The following is an 18,180-nucleotide window of genomic DNA, read 5'->3' as shown; positions in this document are numbered from 1 at the left end:
TCTCCTCCTCATTTGTTGGTACTATGATGTTATACTGAGGAATGGAGATGGGCCTTTCATATGGTGTACGGTATCTCCTCCTCATTTGTTGGCACTATGATGTTATACTGAGGAATGGAGATGGGCCTTTCATATGGTGTACAGTATCTCCTCCTCATTTGTTGGTGCTATGATGTTATACTGAGGAATGGAGATGGGCCTTTCATATGGTGTACAGTATCTCCTCCTCATTTGTTGGTGCTATGATGTTATACTGAGGAATAGGGATGGGCCTTTTATATGGTGTAGAGTATCTCCTCCTCATTTGTTGGTGCTATGATGTTATACTGAGGAATGGAGATGGGCCTCTCATATGGTGTCCAGTATCTCCTCCTCATTTGTTGGTACTATGATGTTATACTGAGGAATGGAGATGGGCCTTTCATATGGTGTACAGTATCTCCTCCTCATTTGTTGGTGCTATGATGTTATACTGAGGAATGGAGATGGGCCTCTCATATGGTGTACAGTATTTCCTCCTCATTTGTTGGTGCTATGATGTTATACTGAGGAATGGAGATGGGCCTTTCATATGGTGTACAGCATCTCCTCCTCATTTGTTGGTACTGTGATGTTATACTGAGGAATGCAGATGGGCCTTTCATATGGTGTGCAGTATCCCCTCCTCATGTGTTGGCGCTATGATGTTATACTGAGGAATGGAGATGGGCCTTTCATATGGTGTACAGTATCTCCTCCTCATTTGTTGGTGCTATGATGTTATACTGAGGAATGGAGATGGGCCTTTCATATGGTGTACAGTATCTCCTCCACATTTGTTGGTGCTATGATGTTATACTGAGGAATGGAGATGGGCCTTTCATATGGTGTACAGTATCTCCTCCTCATTTGTTGGTACTATGATGTTATGCTGAGGAATGGAGATGGGCCTTTCATATGGTGTACAGTATCTCCTCCTCATGTGTTGGTGCTATGATGTTATACTGAAGAATGGAGATGGGCCTTTCATATGGTGTACAGTATATCCTCCTCATTTGTTGGTACTATGATGTTATACTGAGGAATGGAGATGGACCTCTCATATAGTGTCCAGTGTCTCCTCTTCATTTATTGGTATTATGATGTTATACTACTAATGAATAGAGATGGGTCTTTCATATGGTGTACAATAGCTCCTCCTTATTTGTTTATACTATGGACATTCCTGGACCTAACTTAAACATACTGAATCCATGGCCAGGAGCTCGGCCAGAAGATGAAGAAGGAACCTATGCTGTAACGGTGGAATCTATGAGAATCCAGGACAAATCTGGACTATCCACAGACTTTCAACTACTGAGGTAAAAGTCTCTAATGGTTGCCATACATGGTACAATTTTTTCATCCAATCTTACTATTTCTATGTAATATAAGGGTAAATTAAGTGAATATACTGAAAGGATAATTTAGGCAGTTCCCTTATACTACATAGAATTGTTAAGATTGGATGAAAAAATTGTACCATGTATGGCCACCACAACTTTTGTTTTTGTTTTTACTGACGTCTAACTATAAAAATAATTATTTATACCTGGTGTTCCTGTGTTACAGTTTGGTACTAATACAGCTAATGTGAAGAAGGGAGTGACTCTTAAAAGCTAATCCTATAACGCTTTTTTTTCAGTGCAAATAAAACGGATTATCGCAAATAACACACAACATATTTTGATGCTATCAGCGCACCTATAGTTCTCTTACTCTTGGAGACCCCCTTAAAACTAAGAAGTAAAATAAGACCACTTCAGTATCAGGTTATTTCCTCACCTGAAACTGACATTCCTAATTCACTGGTCACCATCATGTCCCCCTCCTCCACACACTGCCGGCCACCCGTCACTTCTGTCTCCTCTTCTTCTTCTTTAACCTCAACTTTTATATTAGTCAGTTCTTCAGCCTAAACCCACAACATTATAAAAGAAAGTACATTTCACACGTTAGAATAAATGAATAACACTGGAGATGAACTAGTCAAAAAACTGTAAGATCTGTTTGAGTCTTACTACTTACTGTGAGTGACAGAAATACAAGCAAAAAGTAATTCATAGTGCATTTTACTCTGGGACAAATGTACATTTTATATGTATGCGTATACATGTATTACTATTGTACACAATACGGTTCCTTTAAATTGTAAGCCCTCAGTTCCACCTACCTGATATTGCAGCACATAGCTGTGATCTTTTTTTGCACAATACTGTGAATAAAGAGGACCTGTACATCTCTCTGGTTGGTTTGTGTGGATTGCTGATTTAGTCTTAAAGTCACTACAGAGATCTATGTGTCCTCCTGAGAGCTCCGCCTCCTCCATCACAATGTCTGCTCCCTCCTCCTCTTTCACCTCTTCTTTACCAGCAATGCTTAGACTGTTCTGCTTTACATTCTGAATATATAAAACGATAACATTAATATTAACAAAGCAAAAATCAGATTTCATTGTTTGTGGTTTTTAATCACTTTTTTTTACCTGGTAATTGTGAGAGATGGTGTGATCTTCCTGTGGACAATCCTGGGAATAAAGAGGACCTGTACATCCTTCTGGTGGGTTTCTGTTACTGGATCCATCTGAAGGAAACACACACTGACTGAATACATTTAGCATAATTTACAAACATATTCATGCATATGCCGAGAGGATAGCAGAAGGGAATCAGCAAACCTGGGCTTATCTCCTCCTCATATGTTGGTGCTATGATGTTATACTGAGGAATGAAGTTGGACCTTTCATAAGGTGTAAAGTATCTCCTCCTCATGTGTTGGTGCTATGATGTTGTACTGAGGAATGGAGATGGACCTTTCATATGGTGTACAGTATATCCTCCTCATTTGTTGGTACTATGATGTTGTATTGAGGAATGGAGATGGGCCTTTCATTTGGTGTACTATATTTCCTCCTTATTTGTTTGTACAATGGGCATTCATGAACCTTGCTTGCACATACTCAGTCCAGAATCCCTCATCCATGGTGAAGAGCCCGGCCAGAAGATGAAGAAGGATCCTATGCTGTAATGGTGGAATCTTTGAGGATCCAGGACAAATCTGGACTATCCACAGGCTTTCAACTACTGAGGTAAGTCTCTAACTTTTGTTTTTTGTTACCGACTTCTAATTATAAAAATAATTATTCATGAGGGCGCATGCGCGATGTCACCAAGATGGCGGCTTGGACCCGGAGCTCTGGCCCTACCTTCCGCTAACAGAGCCGCATAAAGCTCTAAGACGCAGCCTTACCGCGCGGTTTCTGCCGGGACAGCACCCTAAGGACCCCTGGCAGCTAATGTCCAGGAGAGGAGCCACAAAGATGGCGCAACAGACGGGCACGATCGACCGCTTCCTCCGCCCAGCCGAAACCCAACACCCGGAGCAAGCGGAGCTCCCACCTCCACAGGCTTGTATTTCTCCTGACTCCCCCCCCCCCCCATCACTGCAGCCATTCTAGAGACAGCTCTGGAAAGACAGCTCCAAGCTATCAATAGCTCATTCCAGCAGCTCCTGCTTTCAGCAGTACGGGAGCTAAAAACTGAAATCACAGGGCTGGGGGAACGCACATGTGCCTTAGAGGACGAAATGACAGCCATAGCACAAAAACAGGCTGAGATAGAGGAGGATCATCAGCTTTTCCACTCTGACATAAAATTCCTCTGTGTCTCTCATGAAGATCTTGAAAACAGGGAGAGGAGGCAAAACCTACGGATAAAGGGAATTTCCATGTCTATTACACCTGATCAGATTAGACCCCACTTGTTAGAACTGTTTCAATCACTTGCTCCTAACATTACAGAGGAATTATGGCGAATGGACAGAGCTCATAGATCACTGGGGGAAAGGGCAACCTCTCAAAAGCCCAAAGATGTTATCATCAGGCTGCACTACTATGAGGCCAAAGAAGCCCTGCTGCAAGCAACCCGCAAAATGTCATCCATAACTTTTAAAGGAGACGAGTTGCATATATACAATGACCTCTCCCTCATCACACTTGCCAAACGCAGAGCTTTTAAGCCTGTCACCCAGCTTCTGAAAGATGCGAACATTCCCTACAACTGGGGATTCGCCTTCTGCCTTAGAGTAAGGAGACAAGGAGCTCTATTCACACTCACGGACATTGACAATGCCCCTATGTTCTTGAAGCAAATGGGAATTAGACCACCACCTCCCACCTCCTTTCAAAACGTGAGGTCTCCCTCTACCTCCTCACCACTAGAGTTGGGCCGAACGGTTCGCCTGCGAACGGTTCCAGGCGAACTTTGGGGGTTCGCGTTCGCCTGCATCAGGCGAACTTTTGCGGAAGTTCGATTCGCCCCATAATGCTGTATTGAGCAAAATTTTTAGCCTCCATTTCACTGTCAGCAGACATGTTATTGTCAAACACACTGCTTTCAGTGTTAGAGAACCCGTCCACCCTCCCTTCAAGCTAGGTCCTTTATACCATTTGACTCAGTTGTCTGCCTACACTAATTAATTATGGGACAGCTGGTACACACTCTGCTAGGGAGATTTTAATTCCTCCCACCTCCCACCTCCCTCCTCCCCTTCTACCCTTCTACCTATTCCCTCCTCCCTCCTACCGGAGGGAGGAGGGTCTCTTCTGCCAGGGAATTATACTATTTTAAAAACCAGTATACATCATACCATAGCTGGTACATCATACCATAGCTGGGAATACATACATGAGTATACATCATACCATAGCTGGGAATCGAACCCAGATCTCACTGTGTGGTGGACACGTCACCCTAAGCACTGTACCACTACAGAAGTAAGTGAAGCTAGCCTAAAATTTAACATTCATGCTCAATGCAATAGAACCATTAGGTTGCTTAAAGGAGAACTGTAGTGAGAGGTATATGGAGGCTGCCATATTGATTTCCTTTTAAGCTATACCAGTTGCCTGGCAGCCCTGCTGATCTATTTGGCTGCAGTAGTGTGAATCACACCAGAAACAAGCATGCAGCTAATCTTGTCAGATCTTACAAAAATATCAAACACCAGATCTGCTGCATGCTTGTTCAGGGTCTAGGGCTAAAAGTATTGGAGGCAGAGGATCTGCAGGATAGCCAGGTAACTGGTATTGCTTAAAAGGAAATCAATATGGTAGCCTCCATATACCTTTCACTACAGTTCTCCTTTAAAGGAAACCTTAACTGAGAGTGATATGGCTGTTTCCTGTAAACAATACCAGTTGCCTGGCAGTCCAGCTGATCTTTGTGACTGCAATAGTGGCTGAATCACACCCTGAAACAAGCATGCAGCTAATCCAGTCTGACTTCAGTCAGAGCACCTGATCTGCATGCTTGTTCAGGGGCTGTGGCTAAAAGTATTAGAGACACAGGATCAGCAGGCAATTCAGGCAACTGGTATTATTTTAAACGGAAAAATTAGCTGCATGCTTGTTTCTGGTGTGATTCACACTACTGCAGCCAAATAGATCAGCAGGGCTGCCAGGCAATTGGTATAGCTTAAAAGGAAATCAATATGGCAGCCTCCATATACCTCTCACTACAGTTCTCCTTTAAGCAACCTAATGGTTCTATTGCATTGAGCATAAATGTTAAATTTTAGGCTAGCTTCACTTACTTCTGTAGTGGTACAGTGCTTAGGGTGACGTGCCCACCACACAGTGAGATCTGGGTTTGATTCCCAGCTATGGTATGATGTATACTCATGTATGTATTCCCAGCTATGGTATGATGTACCAGCTATGGTATGATGTACCAGCTATGGTATGATGTATACTGGTGTTTAAAATAGTATAATTCCCTGGCAGAAGAGACCCTCCTCCCTCCGGTAGGAGGGAATAGGTAGAAGGGTAGAAGGGAGAAGGGAGGAGGGAGGTGGGAGGAATTAAAATCTCTCTAGCAGAGTGTGTAGCAGCTGTCCCATAACTAATTAGTGTAGGTAGGCAAATGGTATAAAGGACCTTGCTTGGAGGGAGGGTGGGGGGGGTCCTCCAGCAGTGATGTGTATTTCACTTAATTAGGTGTGGCTCCACGTATTAGAGCTTTTGAAACATGTTTTCTATCATTTTTCCAGTTGATAGAATTTTTTAAAACTTTGAAAGTTCGCCTCCCCATTGAAGTCTATGGCGGTTCGCGAACTTTTTCGCGAACCGAACCTTTCGCGGAAGTTCGCGAACAGGGTTCGCGAACCTAAAATCGGAGGTTCGGCCCAACTCTACTCACCACCCAGGAAGTTTCGCCACACCTCAAATGGAACAAGGAACCCAGTTCGAGCCCTTACCTGCATGCAGGAATCAGAAGACATAGAAGCCCTTCCAACCTGAATATAACTCTCCTATGACCTACCACCCACTTGATAATTTTATCATATGACCATCTCCGAGACTTCCTTCACAGCTCATATCACAATCTTAAATTGTTATGCTGCCATGTTTGCATATATGCTTAAATATGCCTAGGTTATAACCTATTATTGATGTTGGATCCTCTGGATCATGGGCCTCCCCTTTCTTGGTGATACCACATGCCCCTCAGGAGTTTGGTTCTCGGATCTGCTGGGCCCCTTCGGGGACCAGGCACTTCCGAAACATTCTGTTTAGGACAACATGGTTTAGTTGTCCCTTCTTGTGGCCACAACACCCACAGTGGCTTATCCTATTACTCAGTTATGAGAACGCAGTTTTTGAATCTGTTTGTCCGTTCGGACACCTGTTTTTGTTTCTGTCTTTGTTGCTCTGTTTTATCGTTGATATTATCATTACCATTATTTAATGGATGCTGTAAAAATAGGTCATACACCTTCCCTTTCCTATCTACCACCCTGTCACAATGGCTAACCCAGTCCTACTCCAAATCCCCTTACAACACTGACTATGGTTAAGCTCCTAACACTTAATACCAAGGGCCTCAATATTCCCCAGAAGAGATTCTCTCTCCTCAGAGACTTCCGACGCATGGATATTGATATAGCCATGCTCCAGGAAACTCACCTCAGGCAACAAGATAATACACGCCTAGGAGACAGACATTATTCTGGGGTATATCTTGCTTCGGGTCTGTCCAAACGAGCTAGAGTAGCAATTATTCACAAAACTAACCTACCCCTACAGATTTCCAAAACAATCCAAGATCCCAAAGGCCATTTCATCATCTTAACTGGCACTTTAACCGGTAAGCCCATCACTTTAGCTAATGTCTACATTCCCAATAACCAGCAAATCCCTTTTCTCACTTCTTTCCTAACCAAACTCCACAAAAACATTCAAGGCACCCTTATACTAGGAGGAGATTTCAACCTCGCATTCTCATCCATTAAAGACAGAAGCACTCCATCTCTCTCATCAAAATCCACACATGATCGTAACTCCCGCAAATTTAGATCATTGATGAGAAAATATAACCTTTTAGATTTATGGAGAATAGCGAACCCTAGGTCAATTGAATACACTTTTTTTTCGCCCCGCCATGCCTCTCACTCACGCATACTTTTTTGCTAACACCCCACTACTACCTCTCCTAGACTCCTCAGAAATTTCCCCTATGGCGTGGTCAGACCACCAAAGTGTCACGATAAACATTAACTGGTTACATAGACCGCACAAACCAATGCATTGGAGACTAAATGAATCCCTGCTCCAGGATAAATCTTTGATTTCTAAACTTACCATAGAATTACAATCATACTTCAACACTAACATTAACTCAATAACCTCATATGGAATGGTTTGGGAATCACATAAAGCATTTATACGTGGCCTTTTTATAGCTGAGGGTACCAGACGAAAGCAGAAAGCCTCCCAAAAACTAACACTCCAAACCACCCTGGCCAAAGCACAATTGATATACCCAAAACTTCATCCACACAAGCTCATTTCTCTCATATCCAACAACTCAAACAAGAGATCCGCTCCCTCCAAACAACCCAGCTAGAGAAAAGCCTGAGGTGGTCTAGGCAATTTTTTGAAAGAGGCAACAAGCCTCACACAATACTAGCGCGTAAATTAAATCCTAAAACATCTCAACAGGCAATATACTCCATGAAAGACTCTGAAGGAACTATCCATTATGATCCCCAAAAAATCTCCCAGATATTCTCAGAATATTATGAACAACTATATAACCTACCTGACCAATACTCCGACCCTTCACTCCTCACTAAACTAGAATCCTTCCTCACACCTCTTAATCTACCTAAACTTTCTGACGAACATAGCTCTCAACTTAACGCCCCCTTTTCATACTCTGAGATAGAGGAAGTATTAAAATCTCTCCCATCAATGAAAAGCCCAGGCCCTGACGGCTTACCCTACTCCTATTATAAGAAATTTAAAGAGATACTCTTACCCTACCTAACTACATTGGCAAATAAAATTATGCAGGGCGAGAAACCCCCAACTTCCATCCTTTCATCCCTTATTACAATGATCCCCAAAGAAGGAAAAGATCCCCAATTACCCCAGAGTTACCGCCCAATTTCTCTGTTAAATTCAGATCTAAAAATCATCACTAAAACAATGGCTAATCGCCTTAACCACATATTAACCACCCTCATTAACAATGACCAAGTTGGCTTCATTCTAGGCCGTCAAGCGGGTGACAATACAAGGAAGGCCATAAACCTTGTCTCACTGATGAATAAATCTGGAAAGCCTTCTCTGCTCCTAAGTTTGGATGCAGAGAAGGCTTTCGACAGACTTTCCTGGCCCTTTCTTTTCAAATGATTGGACTCCCAGGGATACACAGGCCCATTCATCTCTCTAATACAATTCCTCTACTCCTACCCCACCTCTACAGTTAAACTCCCCTTTGCTTCCCCATCACCCTTTGCTATAAACAATGGCACAAGGCAGGGCTGTCCCCTTTCCCCCCTTCTGTTTGCTATTAGCATTGAACCCCTAGCCTCAGCAATTAGATTAAATCCAAACATCCAAGGAATCAAACAAAATAAATTTGAACATAAAATCTCCCTATTTGCAGATGACATCATCCTATCTATCACGCAACCCATAACATCACTCCCTGCCATACACGCCACCATATCTGAATTTAAATCCTTCTCAAACTTCATACTAAACCGTGACAAGACGGAAGCCCTCCCAATCAAGATTCCCACAAACCTATTGGCCACTCTAAAAGCTTCATATCCCTACAAATGGAAAACCCAAGCTCTCAAGTATCTAGGTGTATACATCACCCCCTCCTATTCTACACTATATAAACAGAATTTTCCTTCCCTCTTTCAAAAAAATCCTTCAAGACCTTCACAAGTGGACCGCCTATAAAATTTCATGGCTAGGCCGGCTATACTCATTAAAAATGAATATCCTACCACGCCTCTTATACCTTTTTGAAACTTTACCTGTCCAGGTACCCTCGACACAATTAAAAAGGCTACAATCAGAATTTCTCAAATTTGTATGGAACCACCAGCACCCCAGGGTTCTTAAATCGGTTCTACTCTCTCCAAGTGAGATGGGGGGGCTCAGTCTTCCACACATTAAATATTACTACTTAGCCGCACACCTTAGACAAATAAAGGAATGGACTAACTTTAAAGTGTTTACTAAATGGGGTCTCCTGGAAGCCACTAGTCTACTCCCTATATCACTGGCCTCACTTATATGGTCAGATATCCCCCCCAAATTGACCCAATCTGAACTCCTACCTACCATTACTTTCACAATACACATTTGGAAATCTATTGCCCACACAGCCCATCTAAAATCTAGCCCTTCACCACTTCTTCCAATCTTAGGAAATCCATCTTTCCCTCCAGGTATATCAAAAACCTTTATGACAAAATGGTTTAATCTAGGCTATTTCAACCTCCTCGATTGGACAGACCCGAAGACCAATAAATTACTAAATAGATCCACACTAAAGGATAAGATACAATTCAATTCCCAAACCCTATTGGAATTTAACCAAATCGCACACTACCTCCAGCAACAATCCAGGGCCTGTAAATACACTCATAACTCTTCACAAACCCTCTTTGAGACCATCTGCCTATATAGAGGACACCAAAAAAACCTTATATCGTAAATATATAATAAGCTTCATAATAAATCAGGCACAGCAATTCCTTCCCACCCCTATATGCAAAAATGGGAAAAAGCCTTATCCATACTTATCCCTCTAGAAGACTGGAAAGACATTTGGGAGAATGCAAAACATTCCTCAATGTGTATACAAATTAAAGAAAATATATATAAGATTCTCTACAGATGGTACCTGACTCCCTCCATACTTGCAAAAATTTACCCGGGCACCTCTGATTTATGCTGGAGACGGTGTGGTGAGAAAGGAACCTTAGAACACATTTTCTGGCACTGTCCACTGATCTTACCCCTTTGGCAACAAGTTCAAGATTTAATCTTATCTACCACAGGCACTGTAATTCCCATGGACCCCTTACTAATGTTACTGGGTAAACCCCCTCTAAATGTTAACCGACATACTTCCAGGCTCATAACCCACATTTTAACAGCCACCAGGCTCGCAATATCCACAGCATGGAAGAATATAGCTCCACCTACCATTTCCAAAATTAAAAATAAAATAACATGGACTAAAACCATGGAGCAGATGACTGCCACACTTAGAGACACAGAAATCAACTTCCATAGGGTTTGGGACCCATGGGAATATACCACTACAGACCACAATCCTCCATAAAGGGGCAAGTATCTATAAAATATCCTCTCAGAAATCCCAAATGATACAGTCTTATGTAAAAAATGGTCAGGAGATGTGATAGGCCCTTGCAACTATCTTCAACCATACAAAGATTCTTGAATTAATCTGTCCTGAACCATTGTGACCCACCCTTATATTATGACCTTCATGTTTATTTGTTCTATGTTACTTTATTTTACTGCTGATACTATTTACTTATTAGAATGTCTTCTGCATCTTCAAAACAGCTTAATCAGCAGGACCACGATATCTTTACTATCATTTATATCGATGATTGTATAACCCGGACTCTGCGGATTGATGCTCTATAATCCCTTCACGCTCACTTAAAAGTGACCAAACTCAGTATAAGAGGAAATATGCCTCAAACTGAAGTCCATAGACTGTTAAAGGCAGGGCTGTGGAGTCGGTCCAAAAATCCACCGACTCCGACTCCTCAGTTTAGGATTCCACCGACTCCGACTCCACGACTCCGACTCCTCTAATTTGCATATTACAATTTTGTTGATTAAAAGTATGTAACATGAAATTCGTCTCTTAACTGCCAACGCTTAGGAATTTTACAAGACAACTGAAGTGAGAAGGATATGTAGACTACTATATTTATTCCCTTTAGACTAAAACTAGTCCTTGGTAAGAGTACTTGTAAAAGGTACAAACCGGAACAAAGAACATCTATCAGGCCCTAGGCAATGTAAGTGTGGTTGCATGTAAGAATGATGTGCAGGTACTCTGCAGGGGAATGAGGAGATTGTAAACAGACAACACCTCTGTGTTCAATGTGCACAGCATTCTCAGTGGATTCCCTGCAGCTCTGTGGGGAGTGCATATGTAGAGTATAGTACTACTGTGTAACAAAGTAAACCTGAGACAGATGAAATTAAAGTTTTATACAAACCTGGGGCTTCCTCCAGCCGCCTTCAGGATAATCAGTCCCTCGTTGTCTTCCTCCACCACCTGGATCTTCTGCTATGAGTCCAGGTAATTGAGCCAGTCAGGCGTAGTGCGCATGCACACACTCCGCCGCCAGGAGCATACTACACCTTTGCAGCACTATTGCGCAGGTGCAGAATGTTCCTGGCTGTGGGAGCGGCATGCGGCCGGACAGCGCTGACTGGCTGAATTACCAGGACTCATAGCAGAAGATCCGGGTGGTGGAGGACAGTGAGGGACTGATTAGCCTGAAGGGGGCTGGAGGAAGCCCCAGGTATGTATAAAAGTTTACTTTTCATCCGTCTCAGTTACCCTTTAATTTGTAGTCACCAAACCAAATTTTAATAACATATCAAATTATTTGATTTCATCAGCAAAGGGAGTGCATACATTTGCATAAATCAGCATCAATGCAGAATTATTTCCATCTCGTTGACCATCTCTATTAGTGACACGGCTACACATCAGGCTTTATTCTTACAGCATAGATGTTATTTAGTATATATAAGAGATTCCTGTGTACACATCATATATACAGTCACAATCAGATATGTATATCTGACCTTAAAAATACGGGGACTGCTTTTTTGAAGCAGCACAAGTAACTAATTTTGATTGGTTTATTTCATTTTTGTGGACTAAGCACAGCTATTACTGTATATATACATTATTTTTAATGACTATTATCTGAGAAATAGAACATTTTATCATATTTTCTATTTTAATTACAGTTACAAATTCATTAGGAGTCGGAGTCGGTGCATTTTTTCCCGACTCCGACTCCAGGCACCCAAAATTGCCCGACTCCACGACTCCGACTCCACAGCCCTGGTTAAAGGTACTCTGTACTACTCTCTTCATCTCAGCATGCCTGTAGAGCTCAATCCAGGCAATATAATTTGGATGTTACGTAATTATCTGTTCATGATAAATGACAAGTTATATATTGTTTGTCCCTGCTTCAATATCTGTATGTATAAAGATTTGTTTGACTTTTATCTATACTAAAATGAAAATTAGTGAAACAAAAAAAATAATAATTATTCATACCTGATGTTCCTGTGTTACAGTTTGTTACTAATACAGCTAATGTGACAAAGGGAGTGATTCTCAAAAGCTAATCCTATAACAGCTTTTGTTAGTGCAAATAAACTGATTATCACAAATGACATAACATATTTTGATGCTGTTACTGCACCTATAGTCATCTTACTCTTGGAGACACCCATAAAACTAAGAAGTAAAATAAGATCACTTCAGTATCAGTTTATTTCCTCACCTGAAACTGGCATTCCTAATGCACTGGTCACCATCATGTCCCCCTCCTCCACACACTGCCGGCCACCCGTCACTTCTGCCTCCTCTTCTATGTCTTCTTCAACTTCAGGTTTGATATGACTCAGCTTTTCAGCCTAAAACCAGAAAGTTATATAAGAAAACATATTTAATACATTAGTATTCATGAAAAGACAGTTTGGAGTCACTGCTGATTATAGAAGACTCACAATTTCATCTACCTTTTTATATTGGGGGATGGTGTGATCATCCTGTGGACAATCCTGTGAATAAAAAGGACCTGTACATCCATCTGGTGGGATTCTGTAACTGGATCCATCTGTAGGAAACATGCACACTGATTGAATACATTACTTCTATGTGTTTGTCAGATGATGGAGGGTCTACATGGACTCTCCATACTGCTCTCTCCTTCACAAGAAATGAAAGTCTCCTCTTACCCAGTGATGTGAATGCCAGCTTATTTTCTATCATGGTTTCCTTATAGAACTCCTTGTGTCCTTTTAAGTATTGCCTCTCCTGCATGGAGAAATAGACAGACGCACCGTGACATTATGATACAGTTATCATACAAGCAAATGCCTTGCTGTTACTGGATAATGTCCCATAATTCCCAGCATTGCTCACCTCTCCTGTCAGCAGCTCCATCATCTTGTTGATGACTTCTACTATTTTCTTTATGTTGTTCCTCTCAGATATCAGGGAGTGAGGTGGCCGCTCTGTGATGGGGAATGGTCCATGTTGATGACTGCTGGGTGTCAGTAGCTCACCAGATGTCTCCTTCACTACTTTATAATTCTGTACAAACATAGACAATAACAGTCACCGTGTACATTCTCAGAATCCTTCTCAGCTCTCCAGTGAGCCTTATTTATAGAGATAAGCGTGATGTCATAAAATCTTCCCAGAATCCTCCTCACCTCTCCGGTCACCAGTTGGATGATCTCCAGGGTGAGGTCTATTATCCTCTCAATCATGTAACTCCAGTCCTCCATCCTCAGTGATGTGGTCATGTGATTTATTGGAAAGGCCTTTCCCTGTAGAGAGATAATAAGGAATAGGTGGACAAATCATAGATCAGGAAGCCACATACTTTTCTGCCCTGAATTGGAGATACAGAGGAGGAGCCACAGGTAACTATTCTCAGTAAAAGAGGTATGTGCTCTCAGCTGAATTAGTAGAAGTCGGTTCACCTCCTCTTATGCAAAACAATGTATATAACCAAGAGGTGGCGCTCACGACTGCAGTCCTAATATTTCCACTTTAAACTCCCCAATAAATTTGCATTAAGCATTGATTGCACACAGTCCACAGTTCAATATTCCATTATTCCAGTCCACAGTGAATAAGGTTTTCCTTCTTATTGCCTCTCCTATAAGTTCTTTCTAAGGTTGGACAGATTAGCCACCACCACACCCCCAGGTGAGCCATTCACCGCACTGGGTCTGATAGCGCCTTGAGACCATTCCTGGGTCGCCCCCCACCTCTCTGGCAATTCTAGGCTTCTCTCTGCAGACTCTTTTTGTGGTGTTGTTTCTTCGTATAGTTACACCTCAATGAAAATGCCTTAAATAGTGTAATATTGCTAAAACTTTTATTAAGTATAAAATAGATGTGCGCTCACAGTTTCCGTGTAGTAAAATGGGCGTAGAGTCATTTAGATCGGGCTCTCCCCCATGTGTGGGCCGGTTGGTAGGCTCATTGTGTTCCAGGTTGCTTCGCCACCATTGGGCGCATGGACGGTATCCGCCTCTAGTTCCTGGAGCCGCTTCCACCACCGAGTGCCCATCCACGCTTATTTCAGTTCTGCATCAGTCTCCGCCCTGGGTGGAGAGGCGGATACCGGGGAGGGAGAGGCTCCAGGAACTAGAGGCGATACCGACACCGCACTGCGCGATGGTGGCGAATCGACCTGGAACACAATGAGCCTGCCAACCGGCCCACACACGGGGGAGAGCCCGTTCTAAGTGACTCTACGCCCATTTTACTACACGGAAACTGTGAGGGCACATCTATTTTATGCTTAATAAAAGTTTTAGCAATATTACACTATTTGAGGCATTTTCATTGGTGGCTGGATGGTGTAATGGTTAAGGGCTCCGCCGCTGACACGGGAGACCAGGGTTCAAATCTCAGCTCTGCCTGTTCAGTAAGCCAGCACCTATTCAGTAGGAGACTTTTGGCAAGTCTCCCTAACACTGCTACTGCCTATAGAGCGCACCCTAGTGGCTGCTGCTCTGGCGCTTTGAGTCCGCCAGGAGAAAAGCGCAATATAAATGTTATTTGTCTTGTCTTCATTGAGGTGCAACTATACGAGGAAACGGCCACAAAAAGTCTGCAGAGAGTAGCGTAAAATTGTCAGAGAGGTGGGGGATGACTCAGGAACGGTCCCAAGGTGCTATCAGACCCAGTGGGTCAAAATATGCAGTGAGTGGCTCACCTGGGGTGTGGTGGTGGCTAATCTGTTCAATCTTAGAAAGAACCTATAGGAGAGGCGATAAGGAGAAGCTTATTTACTGTGGACTGGAATAATGAAATATTGAACTGCGGACTGTGTGCAATCAATGCTTAATGTAAATTCATTGGGGTGTTTTATATGTGTACATACCAGTTTTGTATGGAGATTTATACCATGGAAATAAACATTTAGCCATCTATAATGAGGCTATTTTATGTTTAATTAATAAATAGATATTGGTGATTACTGTTATTCGTGTATAGCTAGTTGTGTTTATTAGGATGGGGATGATGTTCCAAGTGGCATGGGGGAACAGGAGGTGACATAATGGTCCCAGAGCCAGGGACTCACTAATTGGTAACAAGGCATTACCTCTGTGCATGGTCACTGCAGAGACATGGCTCTCACCACCTATCACCCTTTACTGGCTGCACATAGCAGAAGCATTCTATAACCAATCACACTGAATAGAGGCATTCCAACAAGTCTTCTCTCCAGTATCATGTGGCCTGCCAGCTCATGCATCTACAATGGAAACTGGAGGAAGGACACCTCCCCCCCATAGACTGCTGGATGCCACCCTGTGCTGATATCTGACAACAGGACTGAGAAGAAAAGTGCAGTGACTACAGGGGAGAGAATAACAGTGTACAGTATTATCAGTGTGTGACTGTGGTGAGGACATTAGAGTGTAAGCTACTCTGGTGCAGACCATGATGGGAAGAGATCATTTATCTCTGTACAGCGCTGAGGAATATGTCAGAGCTATATAAATGTATATTGATAATACAGTATAATCCCTTTATAGTAAACTCCAAGGGACCAGGAAAAGTAGTTTACTATACCAGAAGGAGTTTACTATATCAGAATTGGTCATACATTATGTATTTATACAGACCCATTTGCTGGGACCTGAGGACTGAGTATTCTATATTAGGAGGTTTACTATATCAGAGTTTATTATAACGAGATTCTACTTTAGTGTGAGTGTGGTGGTGACATTAGAGTGTAAGCTCCTGAGGTGCAGAAACTGATGGGAATGGATCAGTGATCTCTGTACAGCACTGTGGAATATGTCAGAGCTATATAAATGTATATTAATAATAGTGTGCGACTGTGGTGAGAACATTAGAGTGTAAGCTTCTCTGGTGCAGAGCCTAATGGGAAGGGATCAGTGATCTCTGTACAGCACTATGGAATATGTCAGAGCTTTATAAATGGAATAATAATAACAATATCATGAGTGTGGTAAGGACATTAAAGTGTAAGCTCCTGTGGAGCAGAGACTGGTGGGTATGTACCAGCGATCTCTGTACAGCACTGTGGGATTTATCAGAGGTACATAAATATATGATAATTAGTGTGAGTGTGGTGAAGACATTAGAGTGTAAGCTCCTGTGGTGCAGAGATGATGAGAAGGGATCAGTGATCTCTGTACGGCGCTGTGGGATTTATCAGAGGTACATAAATATATGATAATTAGTGTGAGTGTGGTGAAGACATTAGAGTGTAAGCTCCTGTGGTGCAGAGATGATGAGAAGGGATCAGTGATCTCTGTACGGCGCTGTGGAATATGTCAAAGACATATAAATGTATAATAGTGTGTGACTGTGATGAGGACATTAAAATGTAAGCTCCTGTAGTGCAGAGATGATGGGAAGGGATCAGTGATCTCTGTACAGTGTATATGTAGCAGCAGCTGGGAGGAGACACAGGGGTGTTATGTGTTACAGGGTATATAAATCCTTCCTGTACTATGATATCTAGGTATAACGCATATACAATAAGGTTCTCTGTCATTACCTCCTCTGCTGCCAGCCAGCACCATCAATGTCTCCTGGTCTCTAGTACTTCCTCCAGCCTCTGCATAACTTCCTGTCTGAGTGTCTGTGGCTCCTCCCTTTCCTGCCCCTGCATTGATTGGACACACGTGTGTGACTGTGAGATGAGGCTGTGGAGATCACAGCTCCCCTCTCACACTCCACTAAGTAATAAACTGAAACGCTAAATTAAATGCTTAATTAAATTACAGTCAGTGGGATGTGCAGCACAAAATATTAGTTTAGAAAAATCACTTGAGCCATAGAAACAACCTCGGGGCTGAAAACAGGAATAAGGTAGCTGTGCGTGACTGCAGATTGCAGTATGTAATAGGTGGCTGTGTGACACTGTGCAGGGCTGTGGTGTCAGTTCAAAAATCATTCTCAGTCTATGAAACCTCAGACTCTAAGGCCTCGATTCATAAAAGTGCTGTCGGGAAGGTAACGTCGAGCGGGGAAACACCGCTGTCGGTATTTCCGCCTTCAGGGTGGTAATTCATAAAAATTTTGCTAGTTGTGACAGGCGTGAGGAGATATTCCGCTGTAGGCAGGCGTTAGGCTGTCAGGAGACATGAGGAAACAGGAGAAGCAGGCGGAATCCCTCCGTGCGGTGTTCTCTCTGCAGCTGCTTGGGAGGTCTGTCCCATTCACTGCAATGTATTCCGCACGCTTCTCGCCACATCAGAGGTAGCGGTAATACCCGTCCGCATATGGCTACCTCTAATCTTTATGAATTGACTACTTGTTACTTTTGCTATGATAATCACCGCGCAAGGCGGTGATTGATCACTCTGCTCGCGAATGTCGGCTTTTCATGCGGAAAAAGCCTTTATGAATACAGATTTTGCTGTGTGGTCGGTAAAGTGAGCAGTTTTCAGCATTTCCGAATGCGGGAATGCTTTATGAATCGAGGCCTATGGCTATCATTCATAAAGCATTTCCGCATGCGGAAATGCTTAATACCGGTGACTTTACCGAACAC

The 18,180-nt window shown here is 42.6% G+C and overlaps 1 protein-coding gene across 1 annotated transcript in view; it reads right to left on the bottom strand.

The window, feature by feature from the left end:
• Positions 1-17,254, bottom strand: part of LOC137535016 (uncharacterized) — a 39,956-nt gene extending 22,702 nt beyond the window's left edge. Inside the window, exons 1-9 of the mRNA XM_068256778.1 lie at positions 17,182-17,254; positions 13,841-13,957; positions 13,548-13,718; positions 13,361-13,439; positions 13,142-13,239; positions 12,904-13,036; positions 2,504-2,601; positions 2,192-2,419; positions 1,804-1,933 (exon numbers count right to left, since the gene is read on the bottom strand). Of these exons, the coding sequence (XP_068112879.1) occupies positions 1,804-1,933; positions 2,192-2,419; positions 2,504-2,601; positions 12,904-13,036; positions 13,142-13,239; positions 13,361-13,439; positions 13,548-13,718; positions 13,841-13,933 (1,030 nt within the window). The 5' untranslated portion in view covers positions 13,934-13,957; positions 17,182-17,254. The remainder of the gene's footprint in view (positions 1-1,803; positions 1,934-2,191; positions 2,420-2,503; positions 2,602-12,903; positions 13,037-13,141; positions 13,240-13,360; positions 13,440-13,547; positions 13,719-13,840; positions 13,958-17,181) is intronic.
• Between the last annotated feature and the right edge of the window lie 926 nt (positions 17,255-18,180).

The sequence above is a fragment of the Hyperolius riggenbachi genome, chromosome 10 (genome assembly GCF_040937935.1).
Source record: "Hyperolius riggenbachi isolate aHypRig1 chromosome 10, aHypRig1.pri, whole genome shotgun sequence".
NCBI classification, from domain to species: Eukaryota; Metazoa; Chordata; class Amphibia; order Anura; family Hyperoliidae; genus Hyperolius; species Hyperolius riggenbachi.
This window is presented reverse-complemented; position numbering and strand designations above follow the sequence as displayed.